The sequence below is a fragment of the Morus notabilis genome, unplaced genomic scaffold (genome assembly GCF_000414095.1).
Source record: "Morus notabilis unplaced genomic scaffold, ASM41409v2 Scaffold502, whole genome shotgun sequence".
NCBI lineage: Eukaryota > Viridiplantae > Streptophyta > Magnoliopsida > Rosales > Moraceae > Morus > Morus notabilis.
The window spans coordinates 194,938-217,235 of NW_010364639.1; the positions used below are offsets into that span (position 1 = coordinate 194,938).

At 32.3% G+C, this 22,298-nt stretch overlaps 2 protein-coding genes across 3 annotated transcripts; both read right to left on the reverse strand.

The window, feature by feature from the left end:
- Positions 1 to 395: 395 nt before the first annotated feature.
- Positions 396 to 4,848, reverse strand: LOC112093211 (histone H3.v1-like). 2 transcript variants are annotated; one of them, XM_024171261.1, is made up of 10 exons: positions 4,675 to 4,848; positions 4,020 to 4,074; positions 3,535 to 3,767; positions 2,835 to 2,952; positions 2,367 to 2,444; positions 2,156 to 2,279; positions 1,580 to 2,058; positions 1,326 to 1,471; positions 892 to 981; positions 396 to 777 (listed from the first exon to the last, which is right to left on the reverse strand). In XM_024171261.1, exons 2-10 carry the CDS (start codon positions 4,038 to 4,040, stop codon positions 666 to 668), a joined length of 1,401 nt encoding a protein of 466 aa, XP_024027029.1. In that variant the 5' UTR covers positions 4,041 to 4,074; positions 4,675 to 4,848; the 3' UTR covers positions 396 to 665. The 2 variants fall into 2 exon arrangements, with proteins under 2 accessions (XP_024027029.1, XP_024027030.1); XM_024171262.1 differs by having other exon boundaries at positions 1,326 to 1,468; positions 4,675 to 4,847.
- Positions 4,849 to 8,568: 3,720 nt separating this feature from the next.
- Positions 8,569 to 16,358, reverse strand: LOC21399168 (phosphoenolpyruvate carboxykinase (ATP)). The gene is made up of 13 exons (XM_010106807.2): positions 16,186 to 16,358; positions 15,457 to 15,724; positions 14,592 to 14,773; positions 13,542 to 13,695; positions 12,977 to 13,061; positions 11,823 to 11,923; positions 11,287 to 11,585; positions 10,871 to 11,044; positions 10,725 to 10,790; positions 9,775 to 9,953; positions 9,511 to 9,680; positions 9,123 to 9,291; positions 8,569 to 9,031 (listed from the first exon to the last, which is right to left on the reverse strand). The coding sequence occupies exons 2-13, from the start codon at positions 15,720 to 15,722 to the stop codon at positions 8,888 to 8,890; spliced, it is 1,989 nt and encodes a 662-aa protein (XP_010105109.1). The 5' UTR covers positions 15,723 to 15,724; positions 16,186 to 16,358; the 3' UTR covers positions 8,569 to 8,887.
- Positions 16,359 to 22,298: the final 5,940 nt, after the last annotated feature.

Here is a 22,298-nt window from a genome sequence, read left to right on the forward strand (position 1 = left end):
ACTTTTAGAGGGATTAAATATAGTGAGATCCACCAATAAAAATTTTCATTTAATTTTCTTTTCCTTCACAATTTCCTTTCTACCATACAATCTGACTTCCTAATTTTCATCCTAAAATTTCACTTTTCATTCATACCAAACCCACCATTAAGGTAAACACGAATTATATGATGACTTCAAATATTTGTTATCCAAAATCCAAATAACAATTTTTTTTTTTTTTTCATTTTCTTCTTTTAGAAGTGCTGTCATTAATCAAGAAAAAGCTTTTTTCCCCTTAAAAGAGCTTTTTTTTTTTTTTGGAATTGTTGTCCTCTATTTCTTTTATCCGAATTGGCGCTACCCATTTGAATTCACTTCCTTGGCAACAAAAAAGAATGGACATAGTCAGCAACTCAAGAACAGGAATCATCTTTTTTTTTCCCTCATTCACTTATGTTATTTTTATACCATTGACTAAAACTAAGAGATAACTAACATCAACAATTCACCTGCATTTTGGCAAGAGGGATAAAAAAAATTTCCAACTACAACAAATCAAGTGGTGAACAATGTAAAAGTAGAAACACTAAGGGGGCCATTTAAAATAACAAGGGAAAACAAATGGATGATGCCCAAAAAAAATCTTAGACATTTTCCTAAAAGACCGTCAGTCGTTGCGACTACTACTGCCCAAGCTTACGCTTTAGCTTTTTCGACTTGGCCAACCTTTCCAATCTTTCTTCTTTTTCTATCAACCGAAGTTGTTCCTCATCCTCCTTTTTCGCGATTTTCGCACTGCACATTGGGACGATAAAAGCCAAATCATAAACACGAATATAACTTAAATTCCAAGGATAAAATATGTGCTACATAGAGTGGAAACAATCATGTTGTAGAACACTTTCTCACCTTCTTTGCTCCTCTCTCATAATATCATCGAAGTTAGCCTCCATGCTATCAAGATCGTCATCGCGGTCAACGAATTTATTGGGATTATACCTGAAAAAGATTTTCTAGATTTAGTCATCAAGCTTTACAATACTTTGATTCAAAATTCAACAACAAGAAGCATTGGAAGGTGCAAGTAAACTTACAACTCTTACATCATGCGCCAAAAAAAAAGGGAAACATATTGATAAAATTGTTCAATAATAATAATAATAATAATAATTAAAACTCTCATTAGCTCACAGTCAAAGGACTATTGTATTCATATTAGAACCAGAAAGAGAAAAGGAAGTTTCGGTATAAAGTTAGCATCCCTACCAAAAGAGTAGAGGAATTTATCGTGCTGAAGATTAAATCTGTTAGCAAATGAAACTTTGAAAGACGAGAGGAATTACCTGAACATTTGTCTGATCATACTAATGGCTTGTTGACCTTCGTCATCATCTTCGTCATCAGAGTAACGCCTCACTGGCTTTTTCTTGGGGCGGTTGTCGTGAGATGTAGGGTGTGATGAAATTGGTCTTTGAGGCTTGTTTATCTGCTAATGTCACGAAACACAATGGACGTCGTTAACCTTTCAATAAACATCAAAGTAGCTTTATGAAAATTTGACCATGCAAACAGGTTATAAAACGTAAGTAAAGGCAACCTGAGGTCTTGACAATCCTGCTGGCTGTTTAGGCAACACTTTAGCCTTAGTAGACCCTTGTAGTTCCCTTCTCTGTTCTAGCTGCTGCTTTGATATTGAGGGCTGCTGCTTTGATATAGAGGGCTGCTGCTTTGAAGAAGGCGGCTTCTGCATACTGGGTCTCGGCATACTGGGGGCAGAACTCTTTGCAGCAGGTGTGGCAACCTTCTTCTCCATAGAAGTAGGAGTCTTTGAAGGCATGCCTTTTGGTGCCAAAGGCCGACCAGGCCCAGTTCCATTGTTGCTACTATGCTGTTTTCTAGAATCCGTTTGTGACGAATTGGGCCTACTTGCTGAAGGTAATTTATTAGAGCCTACTTTAGAAGATGGGTGTCCATTCATGGGAACAGATTTCCTTTCTCCATGATTTCCATGAACTTGTCTACCATTATTTCCCAATGCTTGTTTGCTTTTAACCGGTACTTGAGCAAGTCTCGTATCTTCAACATCAGCAAAAAACCTGTATAAGTTTCCTCAATGAAAATAGAATGTACACATGCTGAAAGATAGATAAGATGTAGTAAATCATCAACTTACCAGCACTTTGAAGAGGGACATTGCGCTGTGGGGGTTCTTTCGCTGGAGCAGGAAGCTGTGCATCTTCGGACAACAAAAAGGAGTAATCTCTCGTATCCTTAAGTTTTTGGACTTTAGATTTAACCTGCATGTGCCAAAAACCCATCAAACTCACCAAATCACAGAGGCGTGTAACTTAAATTCCAAATGAAGAACAGTATGCTCCAACTACCTCATTCAAGACTCTGGCTTTTTTGTCATGTACTCCAGGTTTTGATCCTGCAGTGGATGAACTAGAGCTCCTTTTTTTCTGAGAAGGAAAATCAGACTGTCGAGATAAAATCTATAAACTAAGATACAAAAAGAACCTTCAACTTCACTGTAAATGAAAATGAATGAGCAAGACTTTAGTTCTAAAGGGTGGGTTTCATTATATATTTGCTTCCGAAAATCATATTTTGTCAGCCTTGGAGGAACATTCCTGGTTTGAACTTTGAAGCTGTTACTGTGAATGTCCGTTATGTCCTACTTTTAACCAATAATTATGCCTATTATCCTTTTACCAATTTTCAAAATCATATTTTGTCCTCGAATCCCTAACTTTTTTATATCTCAATAATAAAAATCTACTTCAGTTTTAAAAGTCCTAAGATACGAAGCAAGAATCAAGTATATTAAACAGATAAATAATGATACATACTGGATGGGCAGAATTCGAAACTTTGGATGTCAGATGTTGGGTCTCTAACAAAGACTTCGTTTCTTGAATTACTCTTTGAGAGATAATTGGTTGAGATGGGCCAAAAAATGATCCAAAACTGAAAAAAGCAAAGTATACTTTTAGATTATATTATGCATCTCAGCAAGATAACAACCACATAATCATGACACTACATAAACTTTACATAAGCATCAGCCCTTAATAGTCTACATCATTGAAGAATAAATTAGAAAAAATCACAAAAGTGTGGCTAAAATTGAGTCAGATGTGAGTTATGAAACTTCCAGGAAAATACAGAACTTATAGTAAGAGTAGCCAAAAGCGCACTTGGCTTGAGTTTGACACAAAACTGCAAAGCCCCATCAAAACCCTACAATCTTTGAGAAACATGAAAACTCATCGTTATTCACCGGGTAGGTGCCCTAAGGACTTGAAACTCAGACTATATGGCACCAAACCACGTGCCTGATTGTTCAGCCAATGAGAACACTAGAAAACGCTCTCAGAAAAAGATATATGCCCTGAACCGGTAACCCTTGAAACTATTAATTCTTTCCCTCGAAATTGAAACATAGATCAAAGTTGACGAGTTCATAAAAAAGACTAGCCATGACATAAGTTATTTTTTATGAACCAGAAAGGGGCCTCAAGCCATCAACACAAGGTGTTGTCCACTCACTTATCATTTGGAAGTTTTCTTTTTCTATCACTAGAATTGTTGGGAGTAGAACCGCCATCATTCTTAAGCTTCTTTCTGAATCGTTCTTTCAAACGTTGCCTCAGCTCAAGGTACTCCAACTCTTCCTTGGTGGGTTGTGGAGCTTCTTCTTCTTCTTCTTCTTCTTCTTCCTCTTGTCCATACCCGTCATCCTCATAATCAGCGTACTCATCTTCCATTGCTGGATGCAGTTCCTGCAAAAACACACCGAGAAAATAAAATAGAATTAGGAAAAAGAATTCATGGAGTAAGAAAGCAAGGCCCCGTTCTTTTCACAGTTCTAATTACAATTCAATGCTTGTACTATAGTGTTTTCTCTAACAAAATTTGAATTTTAGTTCGAGTTTTCCCCTTGAACCCGCAAAACAAAAAAAAACAAAAAACAAAAAAACAAAAACAGGGCCTGAGTAACCAAGATATAGATTCCAAGAGTGCTAAGCACTAACATCTTCCTCGTATCCCCGCATTGCTTTTCCAATCAACACTTGCTTTTGCTCATACCTGTAAGGAAAAAAAAAAGGTAAAAATCAAAAATTAAGGAACCCCAGTTGGTTCTGACCAAAATCGTGGAATCCAGAGCCCTAATTTCCCTAAAAAAAAAAAAAAAAAAAAAAAACTAGATTTCACGATTGCATCAAATTACACTTCATATGCAAAAAAGAGCACCCGAAGCAATCAGAACCGATTGAATACAATGAACATAATACTAAATTGAATTAAATACCGGGAAATATGCCACACAAAAAAAGACGAAATTTTGCTCAAAAGTGTTGGATTTCACAGCACGTTCGAGCTAAGACGAAGCGAATCTCCAATTTACAACTGCCTTAACTGATAAATGAAACAAAACCCCCCACAAAAAATCAGCAATCCTATCCAATTCTGATCAAAATCATCGAATAAAAAACCCTAAATCCCCATCCTCACCAAAATCAATAAAAAAGCCCCAAACTTGATTGCACTAAACCGATCAAGTGGAGTAAAAACACAGCATATACAGAAAACTACATCCAAACCCATCAGAGTCGATCGGGACAACGAAAATAGCGTTCAATTGAACAAAAACAACAAAAAATATGCCAAAAAAACGACGAAACTTACAGAAGAGAGCGAATTCAGAGGACGATCGTGGAGAGACGAAGCGAATCTCGAAGAGACAAAGATGAAGCAATCTGAGATCTGCGTGAATCGAAAGATGGCGAAAGAGGAGTTGTGGACAAGGAGATAACGGAGATATAGAAGAAGGGAAACCGAAGGACCCAGAAATAAAGGCGATCGATGCTATTGTGCGCGGGTGTAGTGCGCACCCCCAATTTTCCTTTATTATTATATTCTTTATTTTCACTTTTTTACTTTTCCTTTTGCTGTTTGGCGCTTTAAAACAGTTTGACCCAGACTTCAGTTCGACCCTTCTGATTAGAACTGGAATGTAGAGTGGGATGTTTATTTTAGCCCCGTTCACTTTACTAATTTGAGTTTAGAATTTGAGTTTTACTACAGTAAAAAATTCTCAGAAACAGTCATATTTAACTTTTTTATTACAGTAAAAAGTTCTCACATAAAATCACATCTCAACTCGAATCAACGAAGTGAACGGGCCTTGTGTATTCATTTTTTATTTTAAATTATGATTTATAATTTTTTATAGTATTTTTTTTCTTAAAAAATACACATAAAATGAAAATAATTTTGAATCATAATTTTGAATTCATAAATTAAACATTCAGAGAGTAAAATGTGAAGAAAATGATAATAGAGTGGCCTATTAATACTTAATAGATATGTAAATTGTAAAACTACTATGAGTCGAATCCTAAAGCAAATATAGGTCTCGTTCATTTCACCAATTCGAGTTTAGAATTCAAGTTTTGCTACAGTAAAAAATTCTCAGAAACAGTCACATTTAACTTTTTTTTTACAATAAAAAAACTCTCACATAAAGTCACATCTCAATTTGAATTAAAAACTCGAATCAGCGAACTAAACGGACTTATAATTCTTTCTTAAAAAAAAAAGCAAATATAATTCTTTCTTCAAAAAAAAAAAGCAAATATAATTCTTTCTTCAAAAAAAAAAAGCAAATATAATTCTTAATAAAATAACCAAATTCAAATAAAATTTAACATATGAAACATTAAATAAAATAATTTATATTCTAAAATTATTCTAACTCCTAAAAGAATTCTATTTAGGATCTCCATCATTCTCTGTGATTTAAAAAAATCGACTCATACGAGTAATGATATGATATGATATGATTCTCTAAAAAGATTTAGATCGAGTTGTCGAAACTGTTCGTCAGTAATTTAAATATCAACAATGAAAAGAGTCTTTTTGACGAATTAAAAATCTTCAATATTTGCTAGTGATGAAAGTAATAGACTCATCCTCCACAACATTAACAATCACATCAGGAAATCTCAAAGTTACAACAAAAAGCTTGTGGAAATGGAATAAAAGATATTCCTCCAAAAATAGAAGGAAAGCTCGAATGTACCTTAGTTATAGGTCGTATCGTGCCAATATGATCTATTTTAATTAGACACAATCACGATATCGTGTCGTGCTTGACATAACTCACTATTTATTCATGTCATGTCATGTCAATCTGTAAATTTCAACTTAAACCTACATATCACATTGACCTATCACTTTATAAGTCAATTGTTTTGCCCACGTGTTTAACGGTGCTTACCCATAATAATGTTAGTTTTTATCATTTTACATTTGTTTTCTTAAATTTGAAGGGACTATTTTGATTTTTTTTTTTTAGAAATGATTTAAATACACATAACAGAAATAGTATAAAAATTAATTATAAGATCATTTATTTTTAAAATATATTTGATTGTATTTTCAAATTGATTTTTTTTATAGCAACTAGTAAGTAAGAAAGTCCAATGTATAAGCAACACAATTTTCACACATTTATATCATACTTTTTTTTTTTTTTTTGTAAATTGAAGAAAAAATGAAATAAAAAAGTATAATTTAGTGTTAAAAATGACACACTTCTACAATGCAATGTTATAATTGATGTCTTAATTATAAATTTAACATTTGAGTGCAAAAAATATTCTCTAATGCAATGCTATTTATTGTGCTAAATTTCTCATATGCTATACTTTGGGGTAAATTTTTCACCAAGTATAGCATGTGGAAAATTTAACATTTGATTGCTATTCGTTGAAATGTTTATTTTTTTATGTAAGCATTGCAACTTTTGCATTTTCTAATTATTTTAAAATAAAAGTTCACTTTTACAACTTTCAAAGCTTAATAATTATGGAAAAAAATAGATTTAACATTTCAAATAGCATTATGCATTAGAACAAAAATGAAAATAACATACATATCACACTTTTTAATACTATATATACAATTGGCATTAACATTTACACTTTTAGCATTTCAATTGGCATTAACACTTTTTAATTATTGCAACTTTTACATTTTTTAATTATTTTTAAAATAAAAGTTCACTTTTACAATTTCAATGCTTAATAATTATGAAAAAAGTAGATTTAACATTTCAAATAGCATTATGTATTAAAATAAAAATAACATAAATATCACAATTTTTAATACTAAATATACAATTAATATTAATATTTGTATTAGAGAAGGTCTCGACGTGTTGTACCGTGTCATGTTGTGCTTAGCCTAACATGCTCAATATTTATGCTATGTTTGGTATGATGAAAAAGATGAATGAAGGAAGTGGGTGGAGAGATTGTTGAATAGAAAATGATAAAGCGGATTGTTTGTTAGGAAGGAAGACAGAAGGGAAATGAAAATATGGTGGATAAATATTGTTCTAAGGCCTACTTAAATCCACACATTGATGACTAAAATAACTTTTTTACCCCTATTTCAAAGCCAAATTTATATAAAATAATTAAGAAAATAGTCATGTAACCTCCTATTATATATTTTCTTTCATCTCATCATATCAAACAACATAAAGAAAAATCAATTGTTTCCTTTCTTTCACATTTTCTTTCTTTTATGTGTTTTATTTTCATTTTATTTTCTTTTTCTCTTACCAAACGGAGTGTTAAGCCCAATACAACACATGTGATTGGTCATGCCACGAATTAACATACCATGTCATGCCAGACTGTGTCATACTCTTGTGCTAAGGAGAGTCGACTGAACCCATTTTACAGCTCTAATCTCTGTAAGGAAATAAATTTGACACATAAAAACCTGGATTAATATGCATTTCATCCAAGGTTACAAAGGACAGAGAAAGGACTGATGGTTCGAGCATGTCGTTTTTGCATTTTTCGGATGGTATTTAGGACACGTACGAAACATAACATAAAACAATTTTTAAGTAACAGTACTTAAAACAATTTTTGGCCTAGTTTCAACATGCAAATTATGGATATGTTGTGTAGTTACCGTCGTTTTTGGTGTCGTGTATGGCAATATGCTATTGTTGTTTCTTATTTTAAGTCATTCTTAAGAATAACGTCGTTTGCATGTCAGTGTGATTGGTTCATATTATTGTCATCATGACTATTTAATGTTTCTAGTTTATGTTTTGCTATTATTGTCTCTTGTTGTAGTGCAGTTTTTGAGTAAACACCAACTCTAATCCTAAATTTTATATCAATTTTGAGTTATCATTGAAAAAATAGATGGATGACCCCTTTTAGCATACCTTTTAAATTTATGTTTGAATTGTTCTTCTTCAGTTAAATGGCGCCATTCTTTTGCTGGGTTTTTACATTGATCAAATCACTAATGTATTGCTTAATTATCACTTCCTGATACTGGTTTATCACCAAATCAATCAAAGATAAACCACGTTTTTTCCTCTCTTTTTTTAAAATTTATTTTTTAGTGATAAACCAAGTTAACAATAAATCACAAACAAAGAGTCACTACCACAGTCTATCCCTTCTGGTGATAATTCTCTGAAGTACTGCAGATAACAATGTTTCACAAGTCATATGTTAGCTTGTGTTTTATATTAAAAACGGAGAAAGCCAAAAAAGCCTTGGTCAATGTTGGATAGTTCAACTGATATTTCACCGTTTATGAACCAGTAGTACAAGAGACGACCCATTCTTGATCTAAAATTTTAACCAACAAATCAAATTACATCAACCATTTTACATATCAATAGACCCACTTCTTTTTTTTTTTCTTGGTTGGGTGTTGGGAATAAACCACAGTTTGATTATACATAATAACTCAGAACAAACTCTTTTATTTTCACTCCCTTGAACCCAAAACTACCACAAATTCTAGTGCCATATAGGAAGTCTCTTCTCTTGTTTCTTCTTCTTTTTCAACCCATGGTTTAAAAATTAGGTCCAGCAGCAAGGATCTCTTCAGTGAGCTTGTTGTCCTTGCCAATCTTGTAGTTTGTGAATGTCTCAAAGTTCCTCTTGAACAGCCCACCAAGCTTCAGCAGTGTCTCCTTGTAAGCCTTCTTATCAGACCACTGAAAAAGAAATACACAAAGTCCAATCAAGTCAAGAGAGTTATATGAACTTAAAAGATGAGCAAAAAAGAAGGGAAAATGGCCAACTTACAGTGTTAACTGGGTCCAGGATTTCTGAAGGCACTCCTTCAACCTCAGTGGGGATCTCAACTCCAAACACCTCAGTTTTCTTGTAATTCGCCTTCAGGAGGCTTCCGGAGTGTATGGCATCGATGATTTTCCGAGTGTAAGGAAGCTTGATGCGATTCCCCGAACCATAGCTGCAGGGTTAGACAGAGAGGAGATAGTGTTTAGTACAGTTTTTGCAGCTTAAATAAATTGAGAACAATGACACATACAACAAAAGAAATGTTCTACCGTTCATGACATGTCATGAGACCTTTTTTTTCTCTCTCTCATGATGACACATCATTTTCCATAAATTACTAGATACTAATTCTAATCAATGATTTTACTGATATAATTTTACAATGTTATACCTTCCGCCGGACCAGCCAGTGTTGACAAGCCATCCTGTGGCACCATGTTTCTGCATCTTCTCAGCCAGCATGGCTGCATACTTGGTGGGATGCAGCATAATAAATGCAGCACCGAAGCAGGCGGAGAACGTCGCCTGTGGCTCCTTGACACCCTCTTCAGTCCCAGCGACCTGGGTTCATTATGACAAATGGTTTAGCCAACTTAAAAAGTAATTTTTCGCTTAAAAAAAATACCCTTTTTTGTGAAATTGTTGAGAAGTTTACCAAAGCCGTGTAGCCACTGATGAAATGGTACATGGTCTGTGCTAGGCTCAGCTTGCTAACTGGTGGAAGCACACCAAATGCATCACAGGCCAAAAGGATTACATTCTTTGGGTGTGGACCAACACATGGTATCTTTGCATTGGGAATGTACTCTATAGGATAGGCTGCTCTAGTATTCTCTGCAAACAGAAAACTAACTATTAGAAACACTCCTGACTGGTTTAGTTGAAAAATTATATGCAGCTTTTTATGGTAGGATTAGGAGTGAACATTAAATTGATCAAAATCATGGCAAAATCTAGCGGTTAAAAACAGAGCACTACCAGTACCATATTTCATATCCTAGTTAATATAAGTACAATTTTCTTTTGAATTTTTCATCCCTGCGTCGAACAACTAAAAATCTAAACAAGGGGAATTATCATGTGTTCGTTATACCTTATCCTCAATTAAAGACCTATTAACCCTATGAAGATAGATACTTGGAAAAGCTAATTAAGCCGACCTAAGCTTAGCTTACCGGATTAAACAAGTGGATAAACTGTCAATAATTAAGGTCAAAATGACCCAAACTAGTGCATAAATAATTAAAATTTAGTTGAGGTCAATCGTGTTTTTGCATTTAAAAAAGGGAACAAAATGAGGTCAACACTTTCTTGGCATCATTTAGTTACACGTGCTACCATTCAAGGTCAAATCTAATCTTAATCAAGCTATAACTAATGATCCAAGTACATGATTTAACAGATTAATATGACTTTAAGTGATAACGAATATGAAACCTTTTGAAATTTCATTTGAAAATCATGTTTATAATTAATAAATCCAAGTAAAATTTTCCATCAGTAAGGCCAACTCATTACTTATCTTTTTCTTTGTCGATTTTCAGTGAGAATAATTCAAAAATACTAATAGATATTGCATTAAAAGCCAAAAGAGCAACAAACTACCTGTGACAGATTTGTCAGAAAAATCCAACTCCCTAGTATGCTCATCAAACACCACATTCTCCAAAACTGCAAGAGCACAAAAAACATCAATTTCACATCATTCATAAACTGAATCGGTCAAGACACAAATTTAGAACTACTTTTACCAGTTCCAAATTTGATGGCATTCCAAATATCAGGCTCCTTCTCCCTCGAAAGATCAATGCACTTCGCGTAGCAACCGCCTTCAATATTCGACACGCCATTCTCACTCCAACAGTGCTCATCGTCTCCAATCAAGTACCTATTGTGATCAGTAGACAGAGTTGTCTTCCCAGTACCTTTAAAAAAAAAAAAAAAAAAAGTTGCAAAACAAAAACACAGAAAAGGTACTCATTAGCACAAATTGAAATACAAGACCAGAAAAAGCACACATACATAAAAATTCACGTCACAACAACAACAACATCAAGAAGAGGAAATTCAGATAGATTAGGGGGGCAACAAGACATAGTAGCGAAGAACAACGTTTGTGTGGGACCCACCGCGATATCCTGGCCGCGGGATGATGATAATACTATACCTGAGAGTCCAAAGAAGAGGGCAACATCTCCATCTTTCCCCATATTGCAGCCAGAATGCAAGGAGAGGATTTGACGCATAGGCATGAGATAGTGCATAACACTGAAAAGACCCTTCTTCATTTCCCCGGCGTACTGAGTGCCGAGGATGACCATTTCCCGCCTAGCAAGATTAAGGTCTATGCTAGTGGAGGATGTCATGTAGTGTGTGTAACGGTTACACGGGAACTGGCCAGCATTGTATATAGTGAAGTCCGGAGTACCAAAATTCTCCAGCTCTTCAGGAGTGGGTCGGATACACCTGCCACCCACCCAGTTATCCATTTTTTGTTGCTTGTTGTTTGTACACTATTATCTTATTATAACCTTTCATATTTTTTCTTTTTTTCATTTTAGTCCTGGGGACTGATTAATTCGAAAAGATTATGTTAAAACGTTTAGGAGACTTATCTGGTTGGCTTAAGACCCTGTGAAAAAGGGGGGGCACAGATCACAAACACAGTGTTGTGAGTATGGTACTTTTTTATTATTTACTTACATGTTGTGCATGAACAGGGAATGGTAAGCCCTGGCAGATACAATCCTAACTTTGATTCTGTTCTCCGGATCCCAGTTGAGAAATTGGTCGTTCACAAATACCTGAAAAGTTTTAACAAAATTTTCAGGTAACCATCAGCTGCCATATGGAGTTTAGAATACATTTTCGGTTCATGGGTTCAAAACCCAGTTTCATGATTCTGATTTTTAAAATTTAAATTTTTTATGAGAGAAAAACACTGTAGCAGAACCAATAACCATGATCCTAAACTAGGCAGAACCCTGATCCAAAATTAGGCAGAACCCTTAAAACAAAAGTCACTTAAAACTTAAGATATAATTTATCAAAATTAAAAATTCGGGGTCGATTATGCAAACAACGAATGAGATGCAACGATGCAATTTACTCAAATTTTAAATGATTTATTGAGCTACTAGATTAATCAAAATTGAATAATGACCGAGTTATTCATTAAGCAAGAAAGGTCCTAAATAAATAGCTGGTGGCCTTCTGAACCAAGTAAACATTCATGAACCTTTAATTTCCTCCCCCCCCCCACCTAAAGTCTAAACAAAGTATGACACTTCCTAATTCCTATATGTGACCCAATTCATAATTTTCCAGGTTGACTTGCTCGCAAGTAACATTAATTAATAATAATAATAATAAAATATTAAAAAAAGAGCACCGCTTAAAACGTGGATGAGGAAAATTATATAGTAAACGACAACATTGCTTCTCCCGACGGATCAGGAGTCTCTTGGCCCCAATATAGAGAAACGACAAGAAAGATTCCATCACCATATTTCACTATCGCCAAAAGCCAAAAATGTATAAATGGTTATTAAATTCAGACAACTAATTTTTTTTTAATTGACACTTATAACAAAATATATTTTAGTAGTTAATAAGAATTTCACCACTCAAAAAAAATTTATTAATATGACCTTCGTATATTAAAATAATTATTTCTACTAATCACTGATATGATAATCAATAAATATGACTAATAATTTATAAAAGTATTAAATACTTTTTTTGTTGTGGGATAAAAAATTTGACACTTCACATAATTGTGGTGCCTAATAGAGACACTTTATTAATGGAGGGATAAAAATATATTAATAGTAAAATCTATAGACACGGAATATGACCTTGTCCAAAGAGTTCAAGTAATCCACAGCTCTTTCTCTGTTCACCAAAAATGTATGCTCGTCCATTTCAATGTTAGGTGAACCCCTGACCAAAAAGTTTAGACGTAATTAATAGAGCTCAATCTTTATCAATCATAAAAAAAATACATTAAAGAGAAAAACAAAACAAAATTAAATAAATAAATAGAGAAGTGGAGTGGTGATTAAAGAAAAGAAACTTGGGGTGCATTTGAAATTTATTCTAAAATGATTTTATTTTTTGTATGAAAATAGAAATAAAAACATTTTCAATCTTAAACATAAATCATTTTTAAAAATGTATTTAATAGTTTTATCAAGAGATTTTTTTCAGTATAAAAAAAATTCATTAATGTCTCTCTCTCTACTCGAGAGAGGAGAAAACGGAAATAAAAAATGAAAAACGACTTCATTTCTCTCTCATTTTCATTTCCGTTTTTTTATTTTTAATTATGTCAAACGCCGTTTCTCTCTTATTTTCATTTTTTTCTCGAAAAATACAAAAAAAAAAAAACAGAAACAAAAATAACTCCAAACACCGCCTTACTTTCCCCACCAAAGCTCATCCTCAGTGGTCTCATCCTTGACAACGCGTTTATCTCTTGGGGACCGACCTGTCTTGGCTCCTGAGAGTGTAGCCAATGCCCCATTTGACGTGATAAACGACCCTTGCTCATATTTTATCGCCTGCTCATATAGCTCTGCACCACATACAAACTCAATATAGTCTCATCCACTACATATATATATATATACATGTATATATATATACACTAGATAGCTTTGTGCCATATTCGTTCTACGTATGTACTATTACGTAATATTACACTTTTTACGTACTTTCTTTCATGTAACACGTGATTGACCACTATCTCTATCTCATGGAAAATCCAAGATCTTGCCGGCCATGATAAGGATACTCAAAAGAGGGTGAAAAACCAAGGAAGGTACTACTAGCGGTATTAAATACCATATCAAAGGAAAAAAGGGTTAATTGAATAAACAGGAAAAGGAAATCTAAAATATTCAAATAGAACAATGGTGGTGGGCAATTCTTGGTCTACCAACGGTGATGATAAATGATTAAAGATTTTATAGGAAAAAGAAAATAAAAAAGCTCAGATTTTCTTGGACCGCCTAATTTATATGCTTTAATGAAAATATTCATTGCCTAAAAAAATAACATTTCTTTCACGAGCTAGTGATCCATATTTATTTAGACCCTAGAAAACACGTTTTTTCTATCAAAATTAAAATGAGATATTTGCAGAATTTTTAAGATGGTGGTAAAAATATCATATTATATGGATAAATTTTTTGCTATTTATGGCAAAGAAACGATATTCTTTTGTAGTTCAAATTTATAAGCATGGAATTTGTTTAAAATCACGTTAAATAAATATATATTTTTAAAAAATAATAATACAAATATATAAAAAGCGTATGTGCTTATGGTTATTATTATTATTATTAAAGTCGTTTGATTTATTAGTTCGAAAACATAATTTAAATTTTTAAGATAATAATTTTTTCTAATAAAAATTTACATTTTATTTTTTTTATTATAGTATTTTTTTCCTCATTGTTATTTTTTTACCTGCGGGGGAGAGGTTGTAGAGAACATGAGTGAACTTCAAGGCACTGTCGCTAACGCTGATGGTGGGACACGTGAAGTAGTTATGCGACACGTGTGAAACCTTCGGTGTCTCGGACTTCCTCGCCGGATCTCCCTTCACCAGCTTCGGCCCAGTCTCTCTCGTCAGCGATGCCAAAGATGCACTGTCAAAAAAAAATTATTCACGTAGCAATATTATTTATTTAATTTTAATAAATAAAATAAAATAAATCCCGGGTAAAAATTCTTTGCGTAGAAAATATTACTAGGAAAATCACAGGGACTATGACGTGGAAAAATTACCCCACAAGTGGGTCCCCTTTTTTTCTTATGGATTCTCGGAAAAAAAAAAAAGACCGACTCAAACGGCAAATCCCCCAACCCGTATCTTAAAACGCGTCGCTTATAGGGTGTTTATTGTAAATATTCGTATCATAATTTAAACTATAATTTATCTTATTACGGTATTTTTAAAAAAAAAATACATATAAATTAAAAATAATTTTAAATAATAATTCTAAATTTATAAATCACACACAAAATTATATTAAGTGGGTCCCACTTCCCCTTTTTTTCAATTTTTTTTCTTTTTTGCTTTTTCGCGAAGGGTCCCACCGTCCCAATCAAAAACACTCCAATACTCCATCTGACCATCACTAACAGGTCCAACAAACTCAAAAACTGGGTCCCACGCCTCAGTCTTCCGCTATACCCGCCGTGTGCAAGATTTTTCCCCTTTTTTATTTTTATTTTTATTTTTTAGATTTTGAGCAAAATCATACTTTTGTTTTTTTTTTTAATTTGAGCGTCGCGTGTCCGATTAATATTTTAGTATTTAATAATTTACCTGATGGATTGGAGCTGCTGCTTCTGGCGCTCCTCGTCGGAGATGGGGGGAGCGGCGACGGGGCCCTGGGCACCCTTAATGGGCGTGGTGGGCGCCGACCGCTTCTTCTGGAGAGAGTGAAGCTCGTCGATCGTCTGCGCCTTCACCGGCGGCGCGCTGTCGTCGTGGCATATCCCGTTGTTCTTCTTCTGCGTCTGGATCTTCGACAGCCCGTTCCTCGCCGTCCCCTTCCCGAAGCTGAACTCTCCGTTCCCGTTCGCCGCCATTTCTGAATCATCATCATCACAAAAAGAGAAAACTCTAATTTAGATAATAATTAAAATAATTAAAACAAAAGGACATATTTAGTATATTTAAGGCTTTGCTCGGTAGCACTTTTTTTTAGTTTAAGTGTCCTTTTTTTTTTATATAGGCTTTGTAACAAAACTAGCTTATCCCCTCCGTCCTTCGAGTAATATTGGTTTAATATCGACTGGATGACACTAATAATCCTGTTTTGTTCGAGCAAAAATAAAAACATAAAAAAGCTCGAGCAAAGTGTGGCGAAAATTTTCGTCTTTGAAATCTTATAATATATATGTTATATATTTGGTCATTGTAATTTTGGTTTGGGGTCAAAAGGACGACGCAAATTATAGCCACGGATTTCATCAAAGTGAGAAAATATTAAAGCATAGTACTATAATGACGAGAGAGAGAGAGAGAGAGAGAGAGAGAGAGAGAGGAGACCTGTGTTTGGGAGGTGGGAAATGAGGAAAGAAAATGAAAGAAAATAGAAAATGGGAAAAAAAAAAAAAAAAAAAAAAAAGGCTAATGAGAAATGAGGAACAAGGAATAAAGGGAGTGAGAAACCATCAAAGTGAAATACGGTAAATGGTTTTTGTGTTGAAAGCAAACGAGGGAATGGTGGAGTTACGAAGCAGCCCGATTGTCCCCTTTTAAAGGATTTGTTAACCAGAGATTTAACCATGGTTAGACTTAACCAGGGTTAGATCCTATCCCTGGTCAACCCCCGGACGAGAGAAATTCTAAAGCCCACTAAACGAGATGCGGTAGCCCTGATAAAGACTAGGGAATCCTCTGGTCCTCACTCCCACCGTAGCTGCCTTCTGTGCCCAATAAACTTTCTCATACGTTGTATTGAATTTTTTTTTCTTTATGCTAGACCTAGTACGTATTTTCTATTTTCGGACAAACTCCTAAGTCCTATGGAAGGTGATTTTTTTTATAAAAAAAAAATGAAAATTAGATGGATTTTCACGTTAACCTTTCTTTTCTTAAGAAAATTTTACGTTACCGTTTTAATTCAAGTTGATGTTTCTTTCTTTTTACATATGTAGACTTAATTATTTTTTCATAAAAATAATGGAATTTTGATGAAAAAGAAAAAACACCTTCTTTAGTAGTACACGTTCTTTATAATTATATTTAAATATAAGAGAGTACACGTTATTGTTAAGTTAAGTCACGTGAACATCGTAATTAATTAATGTTATAAAAGTTTAATATTTAATAACTAGTTCATTTTTTCTTATTTTAGTAAATAATTAGATATATCAATAATAAAGCGGATTTACTTAGTTAATATGAAATTTGCTCAATGAATATGAGATTTCCAAATCACCTTATAAAAATTATATAAAATTTAATAAAAAAAAGTAACATTTTAAACACATTATATCTTTATTCGTATCTTATAAAAAAAAAACTCCATAAAACAATGTTTTCTTTCTACGATAAAATTCTTCTTTTGATACATTATGGTCTAGATTGTTTCATTGGTATGAGTTTTTAATTTAAGTTGAAAAATAATTTATGTGAGAAAATATTATAACATAAAAAGTAAAATTTAAATTTTTATAAAAACAATATTATTACAAAAATTTAAATTATGATTCGAAATAATAAAATAAAAAAAAAACTTAAGTCCTTTTTATTTTACCGATTCGAGTTTTATTATAATAAAAAATTTTAAAAATAATCATATTTAATTTTTTTATTACAATAAAAAAAATTTATATAAAATTATATTTTTAAATTAAAAATTTAAATAAGTGAATTATACGGCCCTTACATATACCATATTTTAATGCCCTTCTTGGCGAACTTGATTGGTGGGTGATAGTTGTCACGTATGCAGCTGAACATTTTTCCACAATGCCATTATAAAGACACGCAAACGGCAGGCTACGTAGCCCCCACACGTATACAATCAACTTTGAAAATATTATCACAAATTTCCTTTTTTTTTCTGTTAGAAAATATTATCACAATTTCCCCTACATGTTGCTCGAACTTAATCAAATTGGAATTCGTGTTCAGTTCCGGATTTACCGTCAACCCTTCCCGTGATATTTACAGTCCAATTAAACCTGCCATAATTAATGTGGATATTTTTTTTTGGATAAATAAATAAGTACCAATAATAAATTTGATATTATCGGTGCGAAAAATTTTATCCTATTAAAGACGAAGCAGATTCTATATTCGCGCACCGAGATTCGGGAAAGCCATTCATCGGCGTCTGGTCGCCACAATAACTGAAAAATAAAGGAAAAATGCACCACGTTGAATATTTGTGATTGATTATAGGCCGTTCATTTTCTTGGTCGCCTAGTACAACATTACGATGTGTTTGAATGAATTTGATTAAGATGTGTCTATTAAGGCCCGTTCAGTTCGCTGATTTGAATTTTTAATTCGAGTTAAGATGTGATTTTATGTAAAAAAATTTTACTGTAGTAAAAAAGTTAGATGTGACTGTTTCTTATAGCTTTTTACTGTAGTAAAACTCAAATTTTAAACTCAAATCGATGAAATGAACGGAGTCTTACAAGTGAATTAAATTCTATTACAAACCTGGTTGATTCAGAATAAAATAAAAAATAAATTAAGGTCTCGTTCATTTTATTGATTCGAGTTTTTAAATTCAGTTTTATTACAGTTAAAAGTTCTCATAAAAAATCACTTTTATCTTTTTTTACTACAGTTAAAAGTCATAACATAAAATTACAAATCAATTCAAATTAAAAACTAAAATTAATAAACTGAACAAAGCCTAAAAAAGAATCGTAATTTTTGTTCGAAATTTTTAGTCCATTCCGACCCTTAAAAATAAAAATTCACCACCCCACCATCATTTTTTGAGAGTATTGTTATTAGAGACAAATGTGGATTCATCACTATATTAATACTGCAAGTATTTGTAGATATTATTTGCGGACATGATTTTACAGATTTTAATCAATTGTGCGTGATAACTCATATTTCTAATTAATAATCATGAGAAAAAAAATTAGTAATTAAACGAAAAGGTGTATGTGAACATCAAAATTTTGATGCACCTGTATCTTTTAATCAATTTTAACTCAGGCATCATTATCATGGAAACGTGAAATGGCAGTACCATTATGCACTTTAATTTCTAGATTTAAATTAATTGCCCATCTTACCTATTCAAATTGCACAACCAAATCGAGCTCATTCATTATGATACAACTAACTTTTTCCTCTGAAAAAGTAAACAAGTAAAAGAAGAAAATTGAAAATGTCCGTGTTTGTTTTTCTTAGACCAAAAAAAAAAAAAGAAAAGAAAAACATGGTTTTTCTTGTCCTTTCATATTATTTCTGGTGCATGACGATTGATGTGCTCCCAAGTCTCTATAAAGTATTAACCATTCACGTGAAAAGGGGCTTCAGCCTTCAAGTTGATAGATTCATATTATTTGTCCTCCTTACGTTATCATAAAATAATTACAAGACTTTTTTTATTTTATCAATTTAAATTTTTAATTTAAATTTTATTATAATTAAAAAATCTCATAAAAAATCACATCTAATTTTTTTATTATATTAAAAAAAATTCACATAAAATCACTTCTTAACTTAAATTTAGAAACGGATGCCGTAATATTTAGAAAAAAAAATTACAATACTAATTTGCTTTGGGCCCGTTTAGTTTATTAATTCGAGTTGAGATGTGACTTTATATGAGAACTTTTTACTGTAATAAAAAAGTTAAATGTGACTATTTTAAAAAAATTTTAAGTCCTTTCATTTCACTGATTTGAGTTTAGAATTCCAGTTTTGCTACAATAAAAAGCTCTTAAGAACAGTCACATTTAACTTTTTTGCTATAGTAAAAAACTTTCATATAAAATCACATCTCAACTTAAATTAAAAACTCAAATCAACGAATTAAAGAAATTTTTATTATAATAAAATTTAAATTTTAAATTTTAAATTAATAAAATTAATAAAATGAACGAGTCTTATCCACCTTAGCAGATTTTTTTTTTTTTTCAATTATTTGTGGATTGTTATTTGACGCCTGAAGAGAGAAAGAGAAACGACAGCTATGTTTACTGTTTAGCCCCAAACTGGACAAAAAAAAAACCCAAGCAAAAGAAAAAGAAAACGACAGGTACTTTTTTTTGGGTAAAGAAAAAGACAGGAACTCATGTCAACGTTTTACAGCACATACGTCAGGCATCATTAAAACGTCAACATCAGCCGCTTATCGTTCGATCATTGAAACAAGTACGGCCGTCAAACAAAGCGCCACGTAAGCTGTCCGAAGCTAAAAACTATCCGAGGTTTAAGCGTCCCTACCGAATACACACGTCATACCGACACGAAAAAGGAAAAACAAATAAAAAAAGAATTCCAAAAAAGAAAAACCAAATTTCACAATAATTTTAAGATTTTTTTTTTTGCACTTTTTTTTTTGGCCTTCCTTTTGTTACCTTGGATTATTGGATATGTAAATTCTGTACCATCTATAACGTGGTCCATAAATTAAATTCCTCCGATTCATGCACATCATTATTCCAATACAATCAGAGTGTGCAACTTATAATATGTGTAATTCTTTTTTTTTTTTCTAGTGCAACTTATAATATGTATAATTCTTTTTTTTCTAGAAAATTATGTAATTCATTTATTGGAAAATAAAAGGTGGTATTTCAAGAAGGGACCAAAAGTTGGAGAAAAAGGGCAAGCCGGGCGATAGGTACTTTTTTTTTTTTTTGCGGATAAATATCAACATGGTTTGGGGATTATGTAATTCATTTATTGAAAAATAAAAAGTGGTATTTCAAATTCTCAAAAAAAAAAGGCGGTATTGAGAAAAAGGGCAAGCCTGGCGAGAGGCACTTTTTTTTTCCGATAAATATCAACATGGTTTGGGGGATTATGTAATTCATTTATTAGGAAAAAAAAAAAGTGGTATTTCAAATTCTAAAAAAAAAAAAAAAAAGTGGTATTTTCAAGAAGGGACCAAAAGTTGGAGAAAAAGGGCAAGCCGGGCGAGAGGCACTTTTTTTTTTTTTGGTGGATAAATATCAACTAATCAATATGGTTTGGGGGATTCTAGATTTTCTTTTCAATAAATTAGAACAAGAATACTTGTCCCATTTAGCAGAAATTGACCGGGGAAATTTTGATTTTTTATTTAAAAATATGTTTGATATAAACAAATACCCAAGTCGTTAAGATAGATTTAAAAATATGTTTGATATAAACAAATACCCAAGTCGTTAAGATAGATTTATGACATTTCAATATTAATTTTTTAAATTTGTAAAGTTCTAATTGAAATTAAATTTGTTTTTTGCTGAAATAGATACCATTTGACATGAGCAGATAGAAAAAGATGGGGCAGGATTAATACCGAATACAAAATTGGTACCTTTTGAGGATTTTTTTTTTTTTTTTAGAATAATATAGCTTTCAAGAACTTTATTCTAATACTCTTTACTAAATTTTCCTTGCAGATATTATGTTTCCTTTAAAGGTGCGATATTTAAGAATATATAACATAAATCCCACCCTGATTCAGGTAGATTTTCTTTTTAACTAGGAGAAATTTTAATAAAGTAATTAGATAGCAATTTTAATTAATTAATTAATTAATTAGATATGCATTTCCAAGTAGCCTTGCCGGAGATCTGATCCTTTGAGGTCTGATGCGAAAATGAATGAGCTAATTAAGGAAAAGAAATCGTATTTCCATGATTTTATTGCTAATTTTTTATGGCTTCATTCACTTTACGGATTTGAATTTTTAATTCGAGTTGAGATATGACATTTTTTGAGAGCTTTTCACTGTAGTAAAAAAAATTAGATGTGACATTTTCTGAGAACTTTTTACTGTAAAAAGTTAAAACTAAAAACTCAAATCGGTGAAATGAACGAGGCAAATAATCCATCTCTACTTTTGTTGGGTGGGGTTTGTATAAATTTTACCATATGAGTGGCCCATAAATTCCGTTGATTCATGCACATAATTATTGTGATGCTACTGGACTCTGCAACTTATATCAGCAATAAGGTATAATTGAAAACAAATTTGGTATTTCAAGGGATATCCAATATTTTATTAGGTAAAAATGATAGTCTGGCAGAGGAATTAGCTGCTCTGCAATGGGAGACTATTGGATAAATATGAATTAATTCCTTGGATGATTCTTAAAATGGTCAACTTAAAATTTAGTTTCTCTTTATATTCAACAGTTTAAATCATTTTTAAATATTAAAAAGGAGTCTACTCTTTCTGTTTTTCTCACATATTAAATACAAACTCGAATTTTATGCTTTGTTTAAATTAAAATCTAAAACGGCAATTCAAACTATAATTTAACCACGCATTTTGAATTATTCAAACAAAAAAATTCAAAACTTCAAATTAATAAAATTTGAACCAGCTCTCAAACAGTTTGAATCTTCAATTTTTTTCCATTCAATAAATCGTGATGTGAAGATTTGTTGAGACCCTCAAGTTAACTTAAATTGACTATAGAAGATACTTGAATGCTCAGAGTTGTTAGGTTGATTAACAAGAA

Bases quoted from the DNA above. Each gene is read 5' to 3' on its own strand.
- LOC112093211 (XM_024171261.1), bottom strand. From the start codon at position 4,040: ATGCGGGGATACGAGGAAGAT. The intron at 1,472-1,579 runs GTTGCCTTTACT...TCGTGACATTAG, and splicing joins CAGGATTGTCAAGACCTCAG to CAGATAAACAAGCCTCAAAG. The intron at 982-1,325 runs GTAATTCCTCTC...AATCTTTTTCAG, and splicing joins ATGATCAGACAAATGTTCAG to GTATAATCCCAATAAATTCG.
- LOC21399168 (XM_010106807.2), bottom strand. From the start codon at position 15,722: ATGGCGGCGAACGGGAACGGAGAGTTCAGCTTCGGGAAGGGGACGGCG. The intron at 14,774-15,456 runs GTAAATTATTAA...TTTTTTTGACAG, and splicing joins CAGCAGCTCCAATCCATCAG to TGCATCTTTGGCATCGCTGA. The intron at 13,062-13,541 runs GTAAGGCGGTGT...CTTTTTGGTCAG, and splicing joins GATGAGCTTTGGTGGGGAAA to GGGTTCACCTAACATTGAAA.